This window comes from Hemitrygon akajei, chromosome 3 (assembly GCF_048418815.1).
Source record: "Hemitrygon akajei chromosome 3, sHemAka1.3, whole genome shotgun sequence".
NCBI classification, from domain to species: domain Eukaryota; kingdom Metazoa; phylum Chordata; class Chondrichthyes; order Myliobatiformes; family Dasyatidae; genus Hemitrygon; species Hemitrygon akajei.
Window position 1 is genome coordinate 4,862,113 of NC_133126.1, and position 21,737 is coordinate 4,883,849.

The window sequence follows — 21,737 nt, forward strand, 5'->3', positions numbered from 1 at the left end:
ACTGCAGCCTGTGTGGAGTGCCAGCGGGCAAAAATTAACTGTCACGTTCAGATGCCATTGGCACCTTTTGAGGCTCCCGAGCGATGGTTTGACCATGTTGGTCCTCACACTCCCACACAGTTTCAAACACCTCCATACCACGGTGGACTAAACCAGGTGGCCGGAGGTCATTCCCCTGGCGTGAATGATGGCAGCAGACTTGGCACGGCCATTCATCAGCACCTGGGTTGCTGGGTTTGGCAACCCACCTGGTATTTCCTCTGACTGTGGCCCCCAATTCATATCAGACCGCTGGGCCGTGATGGCCCCGAACCTCAGCGTTAGGCTACATCACACCATGGCCTATCACCCGCTGTCCAATGGCCTATGTGAGCGGTTTCACTGCTCTGCTCTGAGGGCTCACCTGACTGATGAGCTTGGGCATGATCGTTCCCTGTGGGTCCTGCTGGGGCTCAGAACAGCTCCAAAAGAGGACCTGCAGTTTCCCTGGCTGAGTTGGTATACCGGCAGCCATCACAAATGCCAGGGGATTTTATTTCTGACACCATGACAGCCTGGTTGGCCTCACAATAAGTTCCATCCTCCTCAGTAAATTCAATTATTTTTCACCTATTCCTTCCTCCCAACATGGCAAACAGCACTCTTCGGTTCCTGCAGACCTACAGTCCACCTCGTTTGTTTTCATCCGCCATGATGTACACCAACATCGCCTTACTCTCCTTTACAATGGCCCATTCTGCATTTTGGAATGGGGAGAGAAAAGACTTTTATCATAGATACGAGGGGTAAACCTGAATGTATTTCAGCAGATCCCCTTAAACTGGCCCATCAAGATCTGGAGGATCTGCTACCATGCCCCTATCATAATGACATGGGCACGTCAACACACCTCTGGACAAGCTAGAGGCACCTGCTGTCCCTTCATATATGAAACAAAGGACCTAAGCTGTGTGGTTTGTCTGAGCTCCGGAAGGCTCCCAATGTCAGCCTTAGTGAATTCTGGTGGGGGGGGGGGGGGGGGGTAATGGAATTGGTGGAAATGGACATAATTCAGTTGAGTTGGGGTTCACTTTCAGAGGGTGGTCTGACATGAAGATGTAATCACATAAAGCGTTTTTAGTGTGCTTTCAGGTTTTGAAATCCAATAAAATGTGTAGCATCTTTTTCTTCAATGCCTCACACAGTTTTATTTCCGAAAACCCACCGTTCTCTGTGTAGATGAGCTCAGTAATGGATTGAATGTAGGATTATGTTGAACTCAAGCCACAACGAGGAGCAGGCCTGAAGACTTAAATCATCTTTCTATTTTCTATGTTTGATAGTGATCTCAAAATCAGACACGGTTCTCTCTTTCTGGAATGATATAGCTATTGCTGTGGGGATTTTTAAAATTGGGATCTACAAAAATAGTGGATATGGCCCAGTCTATCACAGGAAACACCCCCCCCCCCACCCACCCACCATTGAGTACATCTGCATAGAGTACCGTCACAGGAAAGCAGCATCCATCATCAAGGACCCCCACTGCTGCTGCCATCAGGCAGGAAGTACAAGGACCTTAGGTTCAGGAACAGATGTTACCCCTCAAACACAAGGAAATCTGCAGATGCTGACGAAGGGTCTCGGCCCGAAACGTCAACAGTGCTTCTCCCTATAGATGCTGCCTGCCCTGCTGCGTTCCACCAGCATTTTGTGTGTGTTACCCCTCAAATATTGGTCTCCTGAACCAAAGGAGTTAAGTTCACTTACCTCAACACTGAATTCCCAACTGACTCACTTTCAAGGATTCCACACTCATGTTCTCAATTTTAGTTATTACATATTTATCTATTACTATCATTTTGATCTTTTTTTTATATATTTGCACAATTTGTTGTCTTTTGCACATGGCTGTTTGTCCGTCTTTGCTTGTGTGTAGTCTTCATTGATTCTGTCGTGTCTCTCTAAATTTATTGTGAATGCCTGCAAGAAAATGATCTCAGCATTGCGTATAGTGACATAACAGTATATATACTTTGGCAATAAATTTGCCTTGAATTGTTGAACTTTTTGTGGGAAGATCGCATGGAAACAAACCCTTCAGCTGACCAAGTCCTGTAATGAAGGAGAATGAGGAATGATCTTGTCAGGTGCTATAAAATCATGAGCGACTTTGATAGCCACAATACTTTTTCCCAGCAGGAGAGTCTAAAACCAGAAACCAGTCCTGGGATGGCAGGACTTTCATATGAAGAAAGACTGGATCGACTAGGCTTATACTCACTGGAATTTAGAAGATTGAGGGGGGATCTTATTGAAATGTATAAAATTCTAAAGGGATTGGACAGGTTAGATGCAGGATGATTGTTTCAGATGTTGGGGAAGTCCAGAATGAGGGGTCATAGTTTAAGGATAAAGGGGAAGCCTTTTAGGACCGAGATGAGGAAAAACTTCTTCACACGGAGAGTGGTGAATCTGTGGAATTCTCTGCCACAGGAAACAGTTGAGGCCGGTTCATTGGCTATATTTAAGAGGAAGTTAGGTATGGCCCTTGTTGCTAAAGGGATCAGGGGGTATGGTGAGAAAGCAGGTACAGGGTTCTGAGTTGGATGATCAGCCATGATCATACTGAATGGCAGTGCAGGCTCAAAGGGCCGAATGGCCTACTCCTGCACCTATTTTCTATGTTTCTATGTTTCTAGAAGACATAGGGTTAAGATATAAAATGCTAGAGTAACAGGCAACATCTATGGAGGGAATAAAAAGTCAATGATTCGAGTCAATGTAATGAGAAATTGGTTGGTGCTTGAATGGTTGTAAAACAGTGCTCCCTCATAACAAGAGTGCAGAGTTACATTACCATGGGCAGTGTGTCATCACGATAACATAGGCTGAAGTCAGCAGAGTTACACAGAACATAGAGGAGTACAGCACAGCAACAGGCCATTCAGCCCACAATGTTGTGCTGAACCAGCTAAATAACAAATCAAGAACACCCAAACACTAATTCTTCCTACTTACACTATTTCCGTTTTTCTCCATCTTCCTTAAGGGAAAATCTTGCTTGACCAATCTGTTGGAATTATTTGAATAACAAGCAGGATAGGCAAATGAGAATTGGCTGATGTTGTGTACTTGGATTTTCAGAAGGCCTTTGACAAGGTGCCACACGAGTCTGTTTAACAAGCTACAAGCCCAAGGTATTACAGGAAAGAATCTAGCATAGATAAAGCAGTGGCTGATATGCAGGAGGCAAAGAGTGGGAATAAAAGGAGCCTTTTCTGGTTGGCTGCCGGTGACTAGTGGTGTTCCACAGGTGTCTGTGTTGGGACCAATTCTTTTTACGTTATATGTCAATGATTTGGATGATGGAATTGATGGCTTTGTTACAAAGTTTGCTGATGATATGAAGATGGTTGGTGAGGCAGGTAGTTTTGAGGAAGTAGAGAGGCTACAGAAGGTCTTAGACAGATGAGGAGAATGGGCAGAGAAGTGGCAGATGGAATAGTGTCTGGAAGTGTATGGTCATTACTTCAGTAGAAGGTATAAAAGTGTAGACTATCTTCTAAATGGAGAGAAAATTCAAAATTCTGAGGTCCAAAGACACCTGGGGTCCTCGTGCAGGATTCACTAAATGTCAACTTGCAAATTGAGTCTGTGGTGAGGAAGGCAAATATGATGTTAGCATTCATTTGAAGAGGACTAGAATATAAAAGCAAGGATGTAATGTTAAGGCTTTATAAAGCACTGGTGAGCCCTCACCTGGAATATTGTGTTCTGTTTTGGGCCCGTTACCTAAGAAAGGATATGCTGATATTGGAGAAGGTTCAAACGAGATTCACAAAAATAATTCCAGGATTGAATGGCTTGTCATATCAGGAGTGATTGATGGCTCTGGGCCTCGACTCACTGGAATTCTGAAGAATGAAGAAAAATATCTCCTTATGCAAATGGATCCTTGATTTTCTCACTTGCACCTGTGTTGGGACCAATTCTTTTTACGTCATATGTCAATGATTTGGATGATGGAATTGATGGCTTTGTTACAAAGTTTGCTGACGATATTGAAGATGGTTGGTGAGGCAGGTAGTTTTGAGGAAGTAAAGAGGCTACAGAAGGTCTTAGACAGATGAAAAGAACACTGGCAAGAACATCTCCTCCACAATCTTCATCAGCACAGTTGCACCACAAGGCGATGTGCTTAGCCCCCTACTTTACTCGCTTTACATTTATGACTGTGTGGCTAATCATAATTCCAATGCCATATTTAAGGTTGCCTAAGAGACCACTGTCATTGGCCAAGCTAAAGGTGGTGATGACTCGGTATATAGGTGGGAGATTAAAAATCTGGCTGAATGTTGCCACAGCAACAAACTCTCACTCAACATCAGCAAGAACAAGGAGCTTATTACACTGGACATTTTTTTTATAAAGTGCTGCTTACTCAAGATTTTTTTTTTGTGCTTATGATAGACCGCTTGAAACTGAAAACAAATATAATTTCAGACTACTTGCATAACGTGGAATTTGGAGAAACAAGAAAGTGACATTCATTGAATACAATGCATTTAATTGCATAAAATTGCTGATGCTTTGTAATAGTTCAACTAAGCTAAAAATGTTATGTTGATGATTTTCATTTGAACTCAATGTTTAAGGCTTCTTGCTTTTGTGTCCAACAATAATCTGCCAGTATTGATGGATTCCAGTTGCCATTTCTCCATGACTTCAATGTCTTGGTGAAACTTTTCACCATGCCCATCTCTGACAGTGCCACAATTTGCAGCAAAGTCTACGTGGGAATGCAGAAAATTAATCTTTAGTGACATTCATTGGTTTGTATGCTTGAAACATGTTGCCAACCAGCTGCACATAGTTTAGTGCTCTGTAGTTCCCAAGAAAAATTTCAGCAATGTCTTCCATGCAATTTTCTCCATCCCACTAGAAGCACTTCAAATTGCCTGTCACTACTGACTTGCTTGATTTGTGGGCCAACAAAAATGGCATCTTTAATCTTGGAATTATTCTGACCTGAATTATGAATTGAAATAAAAAGCATGGGCAAAAAGATTCTGTGATCAGCAGTCCAGAATCTATCAAATACACCCAAAGGTATTCAGGAAGCAAAGTCTTTGTTGTCCAGTGTTACTAACTTCAGGAGGAGGAAACTGGAGATCTATGAGCCAGTCCTCTCATTGGGGAATCAGAGGTGGAGAGGGCTAAAAATTCACATAAGTAATGAAATTTGATTTTTTTGTGGCAACTGTGTAGAATCACTACAGTACTGTGTGAAAGTCTTAGGCATCCTAGCTAAATATATGTGCCTGAATTCCTTAGCATTATCATCAGAGAATCTGAGTCCAGCATGCAAGCGCCATGACAGCACCTCTACTTTCTTAGAAGTTTTCGACGATTTGGCATGTCATTTAAAACTTTGACAAACTTCTATAGATGTGCATTGGAGAGTATATTGACTGGTTGCGTCACGGCCTGGTATGGAAGCACCAATACCCTTGAATGTAAAAACCTACAAAAGGCAGTGGATACGGCCTGGTCCATCACAGGTAAAGAAAGCCCTCCTAAGCATTAAGCACATCTCCATGAAATGCTGTTGCAGGAAAGCAGCTCTTCCCAAGACCATGCTCTTTTCTCACTGCTGCCATCAGGAAGAAGGTACAGCTACCTCAGGACTTATGCCAGCAGGTTCAGGAACAGTTATTACCCTTCAACCATTATGCCCTTGAACGAGTGGGGATAACTTCACTCGCCCCATTATTGAAATGTTTCCACAACCTCTGGATTCACTTTCAAAAACTTTTCATCTTATGTTCTCAGTATTCATTTTACTAATATGTTACTTCTTTTGCATTAACACAGTTTGTTGCCTTCTGCACTCCGGTTGATCATTTGTTGATCCTTTTATATTTACTAGTCTATATATTTACTGTGAATGCCCACAGGAAAATGAATCTCAGGGTTGTATATAGTGACATACATACTTTGATAACTATCACCTTAAAGTAGGTGTGGATCAACATTGCATAGTCAAAAAATTCTATTATAACCATATTGATGCTCATGGTCAGTTTGTTCCACTCCCATCAGGGAGGAGGCTATGTAGCATCCATACCAGGATCACCAGACTCAAAAACAGTTACTTTCCCCAAGCAGTGAGGCTGATCAACACCTCCACCCACTAACCCACCCTCCACACCCCCAACCACCACTACTTTATCATTTCCTGTCAGACACTTTATGTACAGACACTCCTGTGCCTAGTGTCACTTTATGGACATAACATCAATCTATGGATATAAGCTGTCTTATGTATTTATATTTATTGTTTTTTATTATTATTCTGTTCTTCATCTTAGTGTGTATTTTTTGTGTGGATCCAGAGTAACAATTACTTCATTCTCCTTTACACTCATGCATTGGAAATGACCTAAAACCATCTTGAATCTTGATCTCAGACTGAATTGTTGACAATCCTACCCTTCCCTTCTGTCCAGTCAGCAGAAAGTCAAATCTTAACATCACAACCAAGGATAAAATATATAATCAGATAACCACCATACTTGCAACTTTTTTCACAGGAGTTGGATAAAATCATTTTTATTGACTCAAAAATTAAATATTTAAAGAAAATGTTAGGAAGATTTTATTTATTTGGAGAATTGCATTAGAAAAACAATGAATCAGATTTAGAGAACGACTCAGATTAAAAAGAAACCCAAAGGTTATTCTGTAACATGAACAAGTCAACTAAATATTCCTGACTGGTTTCCTGTAACAATTCAGTAGAATTGCTTCATTGCAATTTACACAAATTAAACAATTAGTTAAAATACAAAAACAATCGTCAGTGCTTCATCAAATAATTCCATAAGAGACACAAAAGATGTGACTGAAATCTGGGTGAGAGGCAGCACTTAGGAAGCTTCTGAAAAAGGATAAAAATCAGCAGAGCAGATACTTAGAGAAGAAGTTCCAGAGCTCTGGGATTTGGCAGGAAGGTACATCTGCCAATGAAGTAATAATAAACAAGCAAGGATGTGAGGCTGAAGCTTTATAAGGCATTGGTCAGACCGCATTTGGAGTATTGAGAACGGATTTGGGCCCCTTATCTAAGACATGTTGGCATTGGAGAGGGTTCAAAGGAGGTTCACAGGAATGCAAGGGTTAATGTATGAGGAGCGTTTGATGGTTTTGGGTCTGTACTCACTGGAGTTTATAAGAATGAGGGGGCATCTCATTGAAACCTATCGAATATGGAAAGGCCTTGATAGAGCGGATGCTTTCTATAGTGGGCCTGTCTAGGCCCAGAAGACAGAGCCACAGAATAGAGAGACATCCATTTAGAACAGAGATGAAGAGGGAATTCTTATCTGTGGAATTCACAGACACAGAGGCTATCGAGGCCAAGTCACTGAGTATACTTAAAGCGATGATTGATAGGCTCTTGATTAGTCAGGGTGTCAGAGGTCATGGGAAGAAGGCAGCAGAGTGAGGTTGATGGAATTGCAGAGAAACCTCAATGGCCCAAATGGTCTAATCCTGCTCCTGTGTCTTGCGGTTTTATGGCCTAAACTTGCAGGATTACAAGGCTGAGTAAGATTACAGAGAAGGGAAGGAATGAGGTCAGCTGTTGTAGGACTGATCTCTAAAGATAAGTGAACTAAGACGTCTGTAGTAGAATTTATTTATTTTTATGTTTTATTTATTTAGAGACACAGCATGGAACAGGCCCTTCCAGCCTAATAGGCTGTTCCACCCTGCAAGACACCTATTTAACCCTAGCCTAATCATGGGATATCCTACAAGACAGTGAGTGGAAACCAGAGCACTTGGAGCAAACCCACTCATTCACAGGGAGGGTGTACAAACTCCTCACAGACAGCATCAGCATTAAACTCTGAAATCCAATGTTCCGAGGTGTAACAGCGTCACGCTAACTGCTACATTACCATGCCCCCCCCCCCCCCCGATGTTTAAAGAAGGTAGAACATGTAAGGCAGCTAGGGCAAGATGGAGTGTAGTAATCTATGGATGGTTAGTGAGTATATGCACAGGGCAGGACTGCAATTATGCAACATTACAAAGGGTAGAAAAAGAACCTTAGGAATGACGTCAATATCCAGTGCAATGTTTATCAGAGGTTCAAATTTCATTGTAAGGTTTCAAACAGTCAGGTTTAGCCTTGGTCAGTTGTCATGGAAGCAGATGAGTTTTATGAGACCGATATCAGATGAATGTAGGACAGAGAATGAAAATCTGGCCAAGTGGTGCCATGGCACTAACCTCTTACTCAGTGAGTCCAAAGAGCTGATCACTGGAACTGTTCCCAGAACCTACGGACTCACTTTCAAGGACTCTTCATATTTAATATTTATTATTATTTCATTTATTTTCATTCTTTTTGCATTTGCACAATTGGTTGTCTTTTACGCACTCGTTGTTTGCCTGTCGGTGCAAGCTTCCCATTATGGTTACTGGATTTATTGAGAGTGCCCACAGTAAACTGAATCTCATGGTTTTATAGACACACACTTGTACTGTACGTACTTTGGTAATAAATTCACTTTGAACTTTACGTTTTCTTGTTCAAAAAAAAAAAGGATTAGTAGTCAGAATGCTTTGGCCCTTCTGGTACATACTTTTCCTAAGGAAATTTCAGTGGAGATTGGTAAACAGCCTGGCTATTGTAGTTAAGGAGGCAGGTGGTTTACCTTACCCACACTCACACAATACCTTTCACCTTGTTGTATTTCATTCCGGGTACACGGGGGAACAGATGTGTGTGTTGTATACTGAAATTAAAACATTTGCTTGAAATGCAATGCCATAAGATGTTTTCGATTAGACTGAAGCAGCAAGTCTTGTGCTATTACCACAGCATTGGCACTTGGAAAGAAATCAGAGGGTGGGGAAGATGCTGCCAGCAGTGTCTGAATGCACAAAGTGGGAAGATATACTCATTCTTTCTGAGGCACTTCAGGACTGCAAACATAGAAATGCGGCACTGTGCTTGAGTTACACAGGAATGGATCCACTTGGGATTAACCAGCTTGTACGTGAAAATTATCAAACTGAGCCAATTCGAAGCTCCATGTTCCAATAGCAGCCCAGCCGTTGCGAGGTTGAACTACAAGGACATCCTTCCACAGTGGGTAGCCATTCAGGAATCCATATGCGAAGTCATCCTAAGTGGGAATGAAATTAAAATGAATAGATTGCTGCTTTAAAGTAGTTCTCAGCAACACAATTAACTATCAATAATATTTTGACTCTTCATAAAGCGTATTAAAATCAATACATATAGCAAATTTATAACCAGAACAAAATGCCTCAAGTATTTATTTTTGTCTAATCCAGAAGGGGGAAAACGCCAGATAAAGGCAGGGGGAGGGGAAAGAGGACAAACTAGAAGGTGATAGATGAAGCCAGGTGGGTGGGAGGTGAAGTAAGAAGCTAGGAGGTGATAGGTGGAAAAGGTAATGGGCTGTAGAAGAAGGAGTCTGATAGGAGAGGAGAAGAGGTAAGAGGTCAGAGTGGGGAGTGGAAGAAGAGTGAAGATGGAGGGAAGAAGATTACCAGAAGGAGAAATCCATGTTCATGCTACCCAGACGGAATATGAGGTGTTGCTCCTATAAACTGAAGGTGGCCTCATCGTGGCACAAGAGAAGGCTGTGGATTGACATGTCAGAACAGGAATGGGAATCGGAATTAAACTGGTTGGCCAAGGGGAAGTTCTGCTTTGGGTAGTAGAAAGGAGGTGTTCAATGAAGTTGCCCCCCAAGTATCAATATGCATCGGGAGCATTTGATCCAACAGATTTGGTGAAGTGTTGCCTCACCTGGAAGATGGAGGAAGTTGCGCAGAATAATGATTTGGATACCGAGTCTCAGGGGTGGTAGGCAAGGACAGGAGGAACTCTATCACTATTAAGGCAGAGGGAAGGTGGAGTGAATACAGATGTCTGGGAAATGGAGGAGGTGTGGGTGAGGGCAGCAGCAATGGTAGAGGAAGGGAAACCCTGTTCTTTTCAGAGCCAGAGTTAAAAACAAATTCTTGGAAGATGAACAACATCTGTGATCTGAAGAGAATAACAAGGGAAAGGCAGCAGCAAACACTCATTTCCACCAACAAACCCAAATAAAGATTTTAGATGTACTTTATTAAAGGAAATTATATCACAAATAAAGTAAGATTAATTTATTTAACACTCTCTCTTTTACTTTCTGCAAATAGGGAATCAGACGATGAAAGTGCTGCAGAATTCAACAAGCCAGAAATGAAACACGTGATAGGAATTATGGAAAACATGCACAATCATAGGCTGATGAAGATTAGTAAGTTGGACAAGCCACTGTAAGTTAATTTGGCCCTGTGCAACATTCCTTATAATGTCCCTGACGGTGGAAATTTATCAGCCTTACAGGTGACTCTACACACTCAGTTCATTAGTAATAATGTCCCTGACGGTGGAAATTTATCAGCCTTACAGGTGACTCTACACACTCAGTTCATTAGTAATAATGTCCCTGACGGTGGAAATTTATCAGCCTTACAGGTGAATTATCTCTAAAGTGACCCTAGAGAAGAGCTCAGCTGTAGGCGGCCCCGCCTCTACAAGACAAAGAGAGCTGGCCTTGCCACTGATGCACAGTTCTGAAAAGTGATTACAATGTTAAGGACTTGATGTATTATTTGCAACTATAACCCGGTACAATCATTGGGTACATTTAGAACATAGAACAGTACAGCACAGGCCATTCAGCCCAATTGTGCTGAACCAGCTGAAAAGAAAATCAAAATCACCCAAACACTAACCCTCCTACCCACACTGTGTCCACATCCCTCCATCTTCCTCACACCCATATCAGGAGCAGATTCAATGGACGATGGCTAAATTCTGCTGCCATGTCTTACGGTCTTGTGGTATCAGATCATACTATCTTAGTTAATAAGTAGAGAAGTAATTATTAGAGCTTATCATATCTATTGATTGAGCCTAGAATGCCAGTTTCTATCTCCTCCTCCAAGATCAGAATCCCAAGCACATTGCCATCAGGTTACTGAAGGTCAGATTCTGTAGATATTACAGGGCATTTTTCCATTCATTACTTATTTTATTCTGTTTAGAGATGTAGTGTGGAACAGGCCCTTCCAGCCCAATGAATCCCACCGCCCACCTTTTTAACCCTACCCTAATCACTGGACAGTTTACAACGACCAGTTAACTTACTGACTGGTATGGCTTTGGACGGGGGGAGAGAACCAGAGCACCTGAGGAAACCCATACACTCACGGGAAGGATGTACCAGCTTTGTCACAGAAGATGCTGGAACAGAACTCGGAAGCCCTGAGCTGTAATAGTGCTGCGTTAACTGCTACACTACCATGGTATCTTCACTAGCAGTTAAAAGAATTTTGTAAGTAATCAAAATACCAGCGAGACTAGACTCTGAGTATTGTCCTGGATTCCCGTTTAGCTTGAAAATAATTAAAATTTAGAATTATGTAACTGACATAAAACAATAGAAAGGGCAAACCACTTGAACATCAAGGACGGGACGCGTACCTGAATCCTGAGAGTGAGAGTGTGCCATTTTCCTGCCCGTGTTCCGGATTTGCCTGAAGCCAACACAATGTTCCCGGCTGCAAGGAGAAAATAATTAATTCACGTCCAGCAATTATCAGCACCATATCTATTGCTGTGCTCTTCTGAGAAAGGGGATGATGTTCAAAATGGAGTGCCATTTTCCTTCTAGACTTCTGTACCGCCTATCGACTATTGAAATGCTGAGAGAGAATGGCTGTGGAGAAGATGCTTCCTATAGTGAGAGAATCCAAGTCCAGAGGGCACAGACTCAGAATACAAGGAAGTCCATTTAGAACAGAGATGAGGAGGAACTTTTTTAGCCAGAGAATGGTAAATCTGTGGAATTCATCACCTTAGATGGCTGTGAAGGCCATGTCACTGAGTATACTTAAAGCAGTTGGTAGTTTCCTGATTTGACAGGCTGTCAAAGGTTACGGGGAAAGGCAGGAGAATGGTTGATTTATTATCCCTCTCAACCCCATAATTAATAGCAGTCCAGACTTGATGGGCCAAATGGCCTACTTCTGTTCTTATATTTTATGGTCTTATAGTATTCATGACACATTTTAAAGTGATTTTAATGCCATGAGTTTGTTAATGAATTATTAATGATTATGCAATAATCACTTTTTTATGTAATAATTTGTAATTCAATATTTTATTGCCATTCATTGGAGTAAGGGGAAATATGAGGCTATCAGGCAGGAACTTGGAAGCATAAATTGGGAACAGATGTTCTCCGAGAAATGTATGGAAGAAATGTGGTAAATGTTTAGGGGATATTTGCGTGGAGTTCTGCATAGGTACGTTCCAATGAGACAGGGAAAGGATGCTAGGGTACAGGAACTGTGGTGTACAAAGGCTGTTGTAAATCTAGTCAAGAAGAAAAGCTTATGAAAGGTTCAAAAAACTAGGTAATGATAGAGAACTAGAAGATTATAAGGCTAACAGGAAGGAGCTTAAGAATGAAATTAGGAGAGCCAGAAGGGGCCATGAGAAGGCCTTGGCGGACAGGATTAAGGAAAACCCCAAGGCATTCTACAAGTATGTGAAGAGCAAGAGCATAAGACGTAAGAGAATGGCTGCTTCAGTATTCACTACGGAAAAGGATCTTGGCGATTGTAGGGAAGACTTGAGCATGTAGATATTAAGAAAGAGGATGTGCAGGAGCTTTTGGAAAGCATCAAGTTGGATAAGTCACTGGGACCAGACGAGATGTACCCCAGGAGGAGACGAGATTGCTGAGCCTCTGGTGATGATCTTTGCATCATCAATGGGGACGGGAGAGGTTCCGGAGGATTGGAAGGTTACAGATGTTGTTCCCTTATTCAAGAAAGGGAGTAGAGATAGCCCAGGAAATTATAGAGCAGTGAGTGTTACTTCAGTGGTTGGTACGTTGATGGAGAAGATCCTGAGAGGCAGGATTTATGAACATTTGGTGAGGCATAATATGATTAGGAATAGTCAGCATGGCTTTGTCAAAGGCAGGTCATGCCTTACGAGCCTGATTGAATTTTTTGAGGATGTGACTAAACACATTGATGAAGGTAGAGCAGTAGATGTAGTGTATATGGATTTCAGCAAGGCATTTGGTAAGGTACCCCATGCAAGGCTTATTGAGAAAGTAAGGAGGCGTGGGATCCAAGGGGACATTGCTTTGTGGATCCAGAAATGGCTTGCCCACAGAAGGCCATGGTTGTAGACGTGTCATATTCTGCATGGAGGTCGGCGACCAGTGGTGTGCCTCAGGGATCTGTTCTGGAACCTCTTTGTGATTTTTATAAATGACCTGGATGAGGGATGGGTTAGCAAATTTGCTGATGACACAAAGGTTGGAGGGCTGTCAGAGGTTACAGCAGGACATTGATAGGCTGAGAAGTGGCAGATGGGAGTTCAACCCAGATAAGTGTGAGGTGCAAACACGAGGAAATCTGCAGATGCTGGAAATTCAAACAACACACACAAAATGCTGGTGGAACACAGCAGGCCAGGCAGCATCTATAGGGAGAAGCACTGTCAACGTTTTGGGCCGAAACGTCGACAGTGCTTCTCCTTATGGATGCTGCTTGGCCTGCTGTGTTCCACTAGCATTTTGTATGTGTTGTTTAAGTGTGAGGTGGTTCATTTTGGTAGGTCAAATATGACGGCAGAATATAGTATTAATGGTCAGACTCTTGGCAGCGTGGAGAATCAGAGGGATCTTGGGGTCTGAGTCCATAGGACACTCATAGCTGCTATGCAGGTTGACTCTGTGGTTAGGAAGGCGTATGGTGTATTGGCCTTCATCAATCGTGGAATTGAATTTAGGAGCCGAGAGGTAATGTTGCAGCTATATGGGACCCTGGTCAGACCCCACTTGGAGTACTGTGCTCAATTCTGGTCACCTCACTACAGGAAGGATGTGGAAACCACAGAAAGGGTGCAGAGGAGATTTACAAGGATGTTGTCTGGATTGGGGAGCATGCCTTATGAGAATAGGTTGAGTGAATTCGGCCTTTTCTCCTTGGAGCGACGGAGAGTGAGAGATGATGAGAGGCATTGATCATGTGGATAGTCAGAGGCTTTTTCACAGGGCTAAAATGACTAGCACGAACAATTTTAAGGTGCTTGGAAGTGGGTACAGAGGAGATATCAGGGGTAAGTTTTTATTTATTTATTTATTTATTTATTTATTTATTTTTTTACGCAGAGTGGTGAGTGCATAGAATGGGCTGCTGGTGTTGATGGTGGAGGCGGATACGATAGGGTCTTTTAAGAGACTCCTGGACAGGTACATGGAGCTCAGAAACATAGAGGGCTATGGGTAGCCCTAGGTAATTTCTAAGGTAAGGACATGATCGGCATAGCTTTGTGGGCCGAAGGGCCTGTATTGTGCTGTAGGTTTTCTAAGTTCTATGTTTCTATCATCCCTCTGTATTGGCCAAAATGAAAACTTCACCAACAGTCTTTGAAGTGAAGAAGTACGGAGGGTTGTGATTCAGGTGCAGGTCGATGGGACTGGGTGGATTAAATGGTTTGGCACAGACAGGATGGACTGAAGGCCTGTTTTTGTGCTGTAGTTTTCAATGACTCTCTGACTGTTTCTCTTCCCACAGATACAGCCTGATGTGTTGAATATTTCTAGCATTTTTGATCTTTATTGTCATTAAAATTAACCAGTAGGACAAAGTTACAGATTTAGAAACATGCTTTTTCCTCCGGGATCAAGTTGCATTAATTTTAAAATAATTATGCAGGTTAACTGTTTGAATAGAAAAGTTTAAGTCCTTGAATAACCAAAATATTAGGCCAGCAAATGGAATTGGTCATTAATATAATTGGAAAGTGTTCCTTTAAGTACATGAAAGCCAGCTTTTACTCTCTCCAAGTCTAACGAGTGGTGGAGGAAGATACATTAGGAATATTTCAGAGATGTTTAGATTGACAGAGCAATGAAAACAAAATGGAGGCCTATGTGGGCGGAAAGGGTTAGAATGAACTTAGAGGAGGTTAAGGTGCTGGCACAACATTATGGACTGAATGGCCTGTATGGCACAGTATTGTCCTACACCTTATTTTAAATCACTTGCTTGATAGGGCAGGAAGTCTGTACTAGAAGCATCAGCCTCCATACTGACTGAATACTTAGAGCTGACAACAACTGAGTCAAAATCATTTTCTGCTCAGAGATAGCGACCAAAAGTAAACTTCTCCATCTTTCGTTGAGATTTATTTTTGGTATAACTTTAGTGCTTCAAACATAATCTTGTCCCACAACACCTCATTAGTCAAGAAGGCACTCCTGGCCCAATTTTAACAACTTTCTACAGGAGCACCATTGAGAGTATCCTGTCTGACTTCTGAAAAACTACATCTTGGAAATCACAAGAAATTTTCCATTTCAGAAAACAATCCGCCTTAAAACTTTAAGGCATTTCGCAAACACCTTGAGAGTATTTTTTCCTTAAACATCTGGTTGACTAGCCAGACAGAGAGGGTGACATACTAACTCCAACCTGAGTGAAGATTATACATGACAACTGAAAGGTACCAAGATTGGTAAAACAAAAACAGCATTTGCTAATTGCAAGGGGCCTAGATTTAGAAGCAGCAATTAACTTACATAACCACTAAAATGACTACAGTCGGCCCTTATCTGTGGGGGATTGGTTCCGGGACCCCCCACGGATACCAAAAAATGCAGATGCTCAAGTCCCTTATTTAACCTGTCTCAGTGCAGGTGGACTTTAGGACCCGGGGAGCTCCGAACCTTATTTAACCTGTCTCAGCGTGGGTGGACTTTAGGACCCAGAGGAGTTCCGAACCTTATTTAACCTGTCTCAGTGCGGGTGGACTTTAGGACCCGAAAGAGCTCCAAACTTTATTTAACCTGTCTCAGTGCAAGTGGACTTTAGGACCCAGGGGAGTTCCGAATATTATTTAACCTGTCTCAGTGCAGGTGGACTTTAGGACCCGAAAGAGCTCCAAACTTTATTTAACCTGTCTCAGTGCAGGTGGACTTTAGGACCCAGGGGAGCTCCGAACCTTATTTAACCTGTCTCAGTGCGGGTGGACTTTAGGACCCGGGGGAGCTCAGAACCGCCGCCTGCGGCTGCTGCTGAATCCGCAGTGTTTCTGTTCCGGAAAACGATCACGATAGAAAATAAAGTGGAAATAATAAAGCGATCGGAAAGAGGTGAAACACCATTGCTCATTGGAACAGCGTTAGGTTACAGTCAGTCAACGATCGGAACAATTTTAAAGGATAAAGTGAGAATAATGGAGCATGTGAAAGGCCCTGCCCCAATGAAAGCTACAATTATTACTAAGCAACGCAGTGGTTTAACTATGGAAATACATATGTTTTTAAGTGTTTTATATGCATAGAAAGGTAAAATATATCCTATATACTAAGACAAACGTTTGACTAACTGACGCTAAATAATATCGGATGTACCTGTTCCGACTTTTTACAAATCCCACTTAAAGACTGCCTGTATTTTAAATCATCTCTAGATTACTTATAATACCTAATACAATGTAAATGCTATGTAAATAGTTGTTATACTGTATTGTTTAGGGAATAATAACAAGAAAGTCTGTACATGCTCAAACAACGAGTGCTGGAGAGAGAACTTCCGAGTTCCCCGATCCACAGTTGGTTGAATTCGCACATGTGGAACCCGCGGATAAGGAGGGCCGACTTTATTCTCTTCAAAACAGGCAATGAAGTTGTAATAACTAACACTTACGCAAGTCATTAGTAACTTTGTACGTCCCATCTGCAAAGATCCAGTAGTATAATCCTTCTGCATGTCGAATAAGTTCCCCTCCTTTATTCACCCTTCCAGCAATGAATACACCTCCAGTATTGGCCGTCTCAATGAGTACATCGCAAGTTATATTGAGATGTTGCCTGAGGAAAAAAAAAGTCTCAAAGTCCGACAATAAGCAGAGATCACCTCAAAATGTGTTGTCTCATTGGGTTCTTTAGAGTCGTACAACACTACAGCACAGAAACAGGCCCTTCAGCCCATCTCATTTGTGCTGAACTATTAATCTGCCAAGTCCTATCTAACTGCACATGGACCATAGCCCTCCATACCCTTCCCATCCAGGTATCTATTTAAATTTCTTTTAAATGTTGAAATCGACCCTGCATCCACCACTTCCCCTAGCAGCTCATTCCACACTCTCACCACCCTGAGTAAAGAAGTTCCTTCATGTTCCCTTTAAACTTTTCACCTTTCAAACTTAACACATGACCTCCAGCTGTAGTCCCACCCAACCTCAGTAGAAAAAGCCTACTTACATTTACCCAATCTATACCCCTCATTATTTTGTATACTTCTATCAAATCTCCCCTTATTTCCTATGCTCTAGGGAATAAAGTCCTAAACTACTGTATCTTCCTCAATAACTCAGATCCTCACGTCCTGGCGACATCCATTCATACCATCCTGAATGCTTGTTCATCTACCTTATGAGCCACGAGTTCCAAGAGACATTTGGGATGTTGCATTCTTTCAAGAGAATATTTGAGCATATCTTCGAATCTATTTTTCTAAATCCATAACCACGGGGTGTCACAGTAGCACCGCAGTTAGTAGAGTGCTATTACAGCCTGGGGCTTCGGACTTCAGAGTTCAATTTCAACGCTGTCTGTAAGGAGTTTGTACATCTCCTTGTGAGTGAGTGGGCTTCCTCCAGATAGTCCGGTTTCCTCCCACAGTGCAAAGACATACTGATTAGTAGGTTAATTGGTCATTGTTCAATCGGTGGGTTGCTGGGGTGCTGTGACTCGTTGGGCTGGAATGACCTGTTACACGGTGTATCTCTAAAATAAATGGTAGTTTAATGTAATTTCCAATACAAGAGTGTAAAGGGGAACTAAGTAATTATTACTTCAGATCCTTATGTTTTGTAGCCTACCGCCCCCCCCTCCAATGGGAGAGGGACAAACAGTCTCTGAGCCAGGGGGGTGGGATCCTTCATGATGTTACTGGCCCTGTTCCAGCACCTTTCTGTATATATGTCCTTGATGGTGGGTAGGCTGGTGCCAGTGACGTGTGAAGCCATGGGAGCAGGTGGTGGATGGTCACTGGAGCAGCTGGTGCATATCACAAGTCATGCGACCACTGTCTCCAGGCAGACAATCTCTGAAGAGTACTGATAATGACTAGGGTCACCTGTCTCATAAAGACACTGCCTAGAAGAAGGCAATGACAAACTACTTCTTCAGAAAAATTTTCCAAGAACAATCATGGTTATGGAAAGATCATAATCGTCCACGTCATATGGCATGGCACATAATGAACAAACTAACATAATGGCAGATCATAAAATGATAAAATGTCTGAGGTTTTACTGACTGGGATAAGTCAGCTGAGGCATTTTGTAAAGTGATAGAAATTCACTTCACAAAATTAAAGTCCAGGCGTTGAGTTCATGAGAAAGGAACTCATGTTGTAGTTTTATAAAACTCTTAGTTAGGCCACTTCTGGAGTTTCGCATTCAATCTGTCACCCCCACTATAGGAATGATGTTTAGGCTTTGGAGAGAGAACAAGAGAGGTTTATCAGGATGTTGCCTGGATTAGAATGCAGTGCTGTGACGAGAAGTTGGACAAACTTGGGTTGTTTTCTCTGGAACGGGGGAGGCTGAGGGGAGATCTGATAGAGGTTTATAAGATTATGAGGCACAGACAGAGTAGACAGACAGCATCTTTTTCCCCAGGGTTGAAATGTTTAATATCAGAGGACATGCATTTGAGAGGGGGTAATTTCAAAGGCAATGCGAGGGGCAAGTTTTTTTCCATAGAGGGGTGGGTGCCTGGAATGGACTGCCTGGGGTGGTGCTAGAGGCAGAGACATTAGGGACTTTAAGAGCTGTTTAGAGAGGACGATGAATGTGAGGAAAATGCAAGGATATGGACATTGTGTAGGCAGAGGAGATTAGTTTAGTTGGTTATTGATTACTAATATAATTGGCTCAGCACATCATTGTGGGCTGAGTGGCCTTTTCCTGTGCCGTACTGTCTGTGTTCTAAATGCAATGAAAAGATCAAGAGGCAACATCATCCAGTGAATTCACAAATCAAAAGATCGTGCATCCAAAGCAGGTTGAGTTTCTATTTTTTTAAAAATTAATAAACCAGATACTTACCACATGTAATCACCAATAACACTAATTGTTTGGTCAGCATCACTTGCCCAGGTTACAGGTCGCTGTGTTACCACCTGTCGCAGAGTCTGCATATGTTCACCAGGGTCATAGTAGTTTATAAAATATTCAAACACTCCAGTCTGGTCGGCAAAATTAGGTGCCTCACTGAAAGGTGAAGTCTCTAAATCACAGAAAAAACAGATTGAATTAGTTTATGAAATGCCAACCACATTAACACCTATCAATCCAAAATCCCATTAACAAGCACTGGTCTTAAAAGAATATTCCAGATGTTTCAAGATGAGAAAAAAATGGAATGACATTTTTCCGTATTCATTACTGAGCATAAACTCCAGATTTTAACTTTTTCAGTAATCAAATACTTCTGAATATTTTCCCCGACTATCAATACGTCAACACCTATTTCAATGAGGAACTCAACATCCATCTTGTTTGGTTTTGGAAATTCAGAACTTGCACCTGGTAATTGGAAAATTTGTTGTTACAACCTAAAGTAAAAAACTCATCTTTTTTTAAAAAACCACGCTTTTTTAAATAGTAATCTTCCTAATTCAAACCAGAATACCATATTTTCACTCTTGATGGAGCGGTTTGGATGAGAAACATCTACAGTGGTAAAATTTAGTGTTAGGTTCCAAGTCTGCAGAATCTAAATCGATGAGCTTACTGATTAAATATTCCTGCTGTCATCAGGCAGGTGGTACTGGAGGCTCAGGACCCACACCACCAGGTGCAGGAACAGTCATTACCCCTCAACCAGCAGACTCTTGAACTAAACTTCACTCTCCCCATCACTGAAATGCTCCCACTGTACTGGACTCATTTTCAAGGAGTCTTCATCTCATGTTCTCAATATTTATTGCCTATTTATTTATTATTTCTTTTTTTCCTTTTTGTATTTGAACAGTTTTTTCTGCACACTGGCTGTTGTCAATCCTGTTGGGTCTGGTCTTTCAAAGATTCTATTCTGTTTCTTGCAGTTATTGAGTATGTCCCAAGAAAATGAATCTCAGGGTTGTATATGGTGACATGTATGTGCTTCTAAAATAAATTTCCTTGAAATATGAAGATGCTTAAATACAAATAGGTACAATTGGTTGTTAGTTCATCTTTGTCTGCAGTTCGATTCTATTGTGTTTATTCGTTATCTTCTGTGAATGCCCACAAGAAAACAAATCTCACTGTAGTATATTATACTACATATATATATATATATATACACACACACATACACACACACATACATTGATAAGCTTATGTGGAACCTAGAGTTTCTACTTGCAATAGTTAATTAAGCTCTCTTAACCTAGTTACACATGAAAAACCAATATTGGATTTGAATTGGTGAGGAAGGCAAATGCAATGCTGAAGCTTTATAAGGCATTGGTCAGCCCACACTTGGAGTATTGTGAGCAGTTTTAGTTTTATCTAAGAAAACACAAAACTGGCACTGGAAAGCGTCCAGAGGATGATCCCAGGAATGAAAGGGATAACGTATGAGTAGTGTTTGATAGCTCTAACGCTGTACTCACTGGAGTTTAGAAGAATGAGGAGGTACCTGACTGAAACTAAAGGCCCAGATTATGCAGTTATGGACAGGATGTTTCCTATAGTGAGGGAGTCTGAGACTAGAGGGTATAGCCTCAGACCAGAGGGATGTGCATGTGGAACAGAGATGAGATAGAATTTCTTTAGCCAGAGGATGGTGAATCTGTGGAATTCACTGCCATGGGTAACAGTAGAGACCAAATCATTGGGTATATTTAAAGCAGAGGTTGATGGGTTCTTGATTAGTCAGGGCATCTAAGGTTATGGGGAGAAGGCAGGAATGGGGTTGAGAGCGATAATAAAATCAGCCACGATGGAATGGCAGAGCAGACCTGATTCTGCTCCTATGATGTATGGTGTAAAATATTGCAAATGAAAAATGAGTTAAGAACTCGTGCTTCAGAATTGTAACTCAATTATATTCTATGCAAATCTATTATTACAATTCAGATCTAAAGCTAACTTCTCAAACTTCAATATTGAATTGTATATATAAAATCTGAATATTTAACTCCATTATATGTTTGAGTACTGAATCTGTAGGAGTTGTTGGCAAATAAAAAAATGTGTCAATTAATCACACACTGCTTCTTCATAAGTGTTTCAGACCACTGCTATTTACTGTTGAAGTATTAAAAGTGTACATTACTGTGTACATAAATCCCTGTCACTGGAGACGCTGCTGTAAATTTTGGCAATGAAAATTTCAATATCCTAACTTGTTGGGGAAAGTATTGTCAGTTGTGAAAGTTTCACAGTTTCATGGAAAGTGCATGGATAAACATATTCCTTTATAATTTCTGCTTCCTTTGTATCAGCTAGATTATCCTTCATTCAAAAGTATTCAGAATACAAAATATAAAATTCGGCCACCTATATTTACAGTCAGTAGTCCCTTTATTAGATACACCTGTCCATGTGATGCATTTTTGTTTTCTTT

At 41.5% G+C, this 21,737-nt stretch overlaps 1 protein-coding gene across 4 annotated transcripts in view; it reads right to left on the reverse strand.

Annotated features, from left to right (window-relative positions):
* Positions 1–6,578: 6,578 nt before the first annotated feature.
* Positions 6,579–21,737, reverse strand: part of galcb (galactosylceramidase b) — a 68,788-nt gene continuing 53,629 nt past the window's right edge. For all 4 annotated transcript variants that reach the window (XM_073039187.1, XM_073039190.1, XM_073039189.1 and 1 more), the window contains 4 exons: positions 19,229–19,409; positions 16,816–16,979; positions 11,564–11,640; positions 6,579–9,182 (listed from right to left, as the gene is read on the reverse strand). In XM_073039187.1, the coding sequence (XP_072895288.1) occupies positions 9,039–9,182; positions 11,564–11,640; positions 16,816–16,979; positions 19,229–19,409 (566 nt within the window). In that variant the 3' untranslated portion in view covers positions 6,579–9,038. The remainder of the gene's footprint in view (positions 9,183–11,563; positions 11,641–16,815; positions 16,980–19,228; positions 19,410–21,737) is intronic.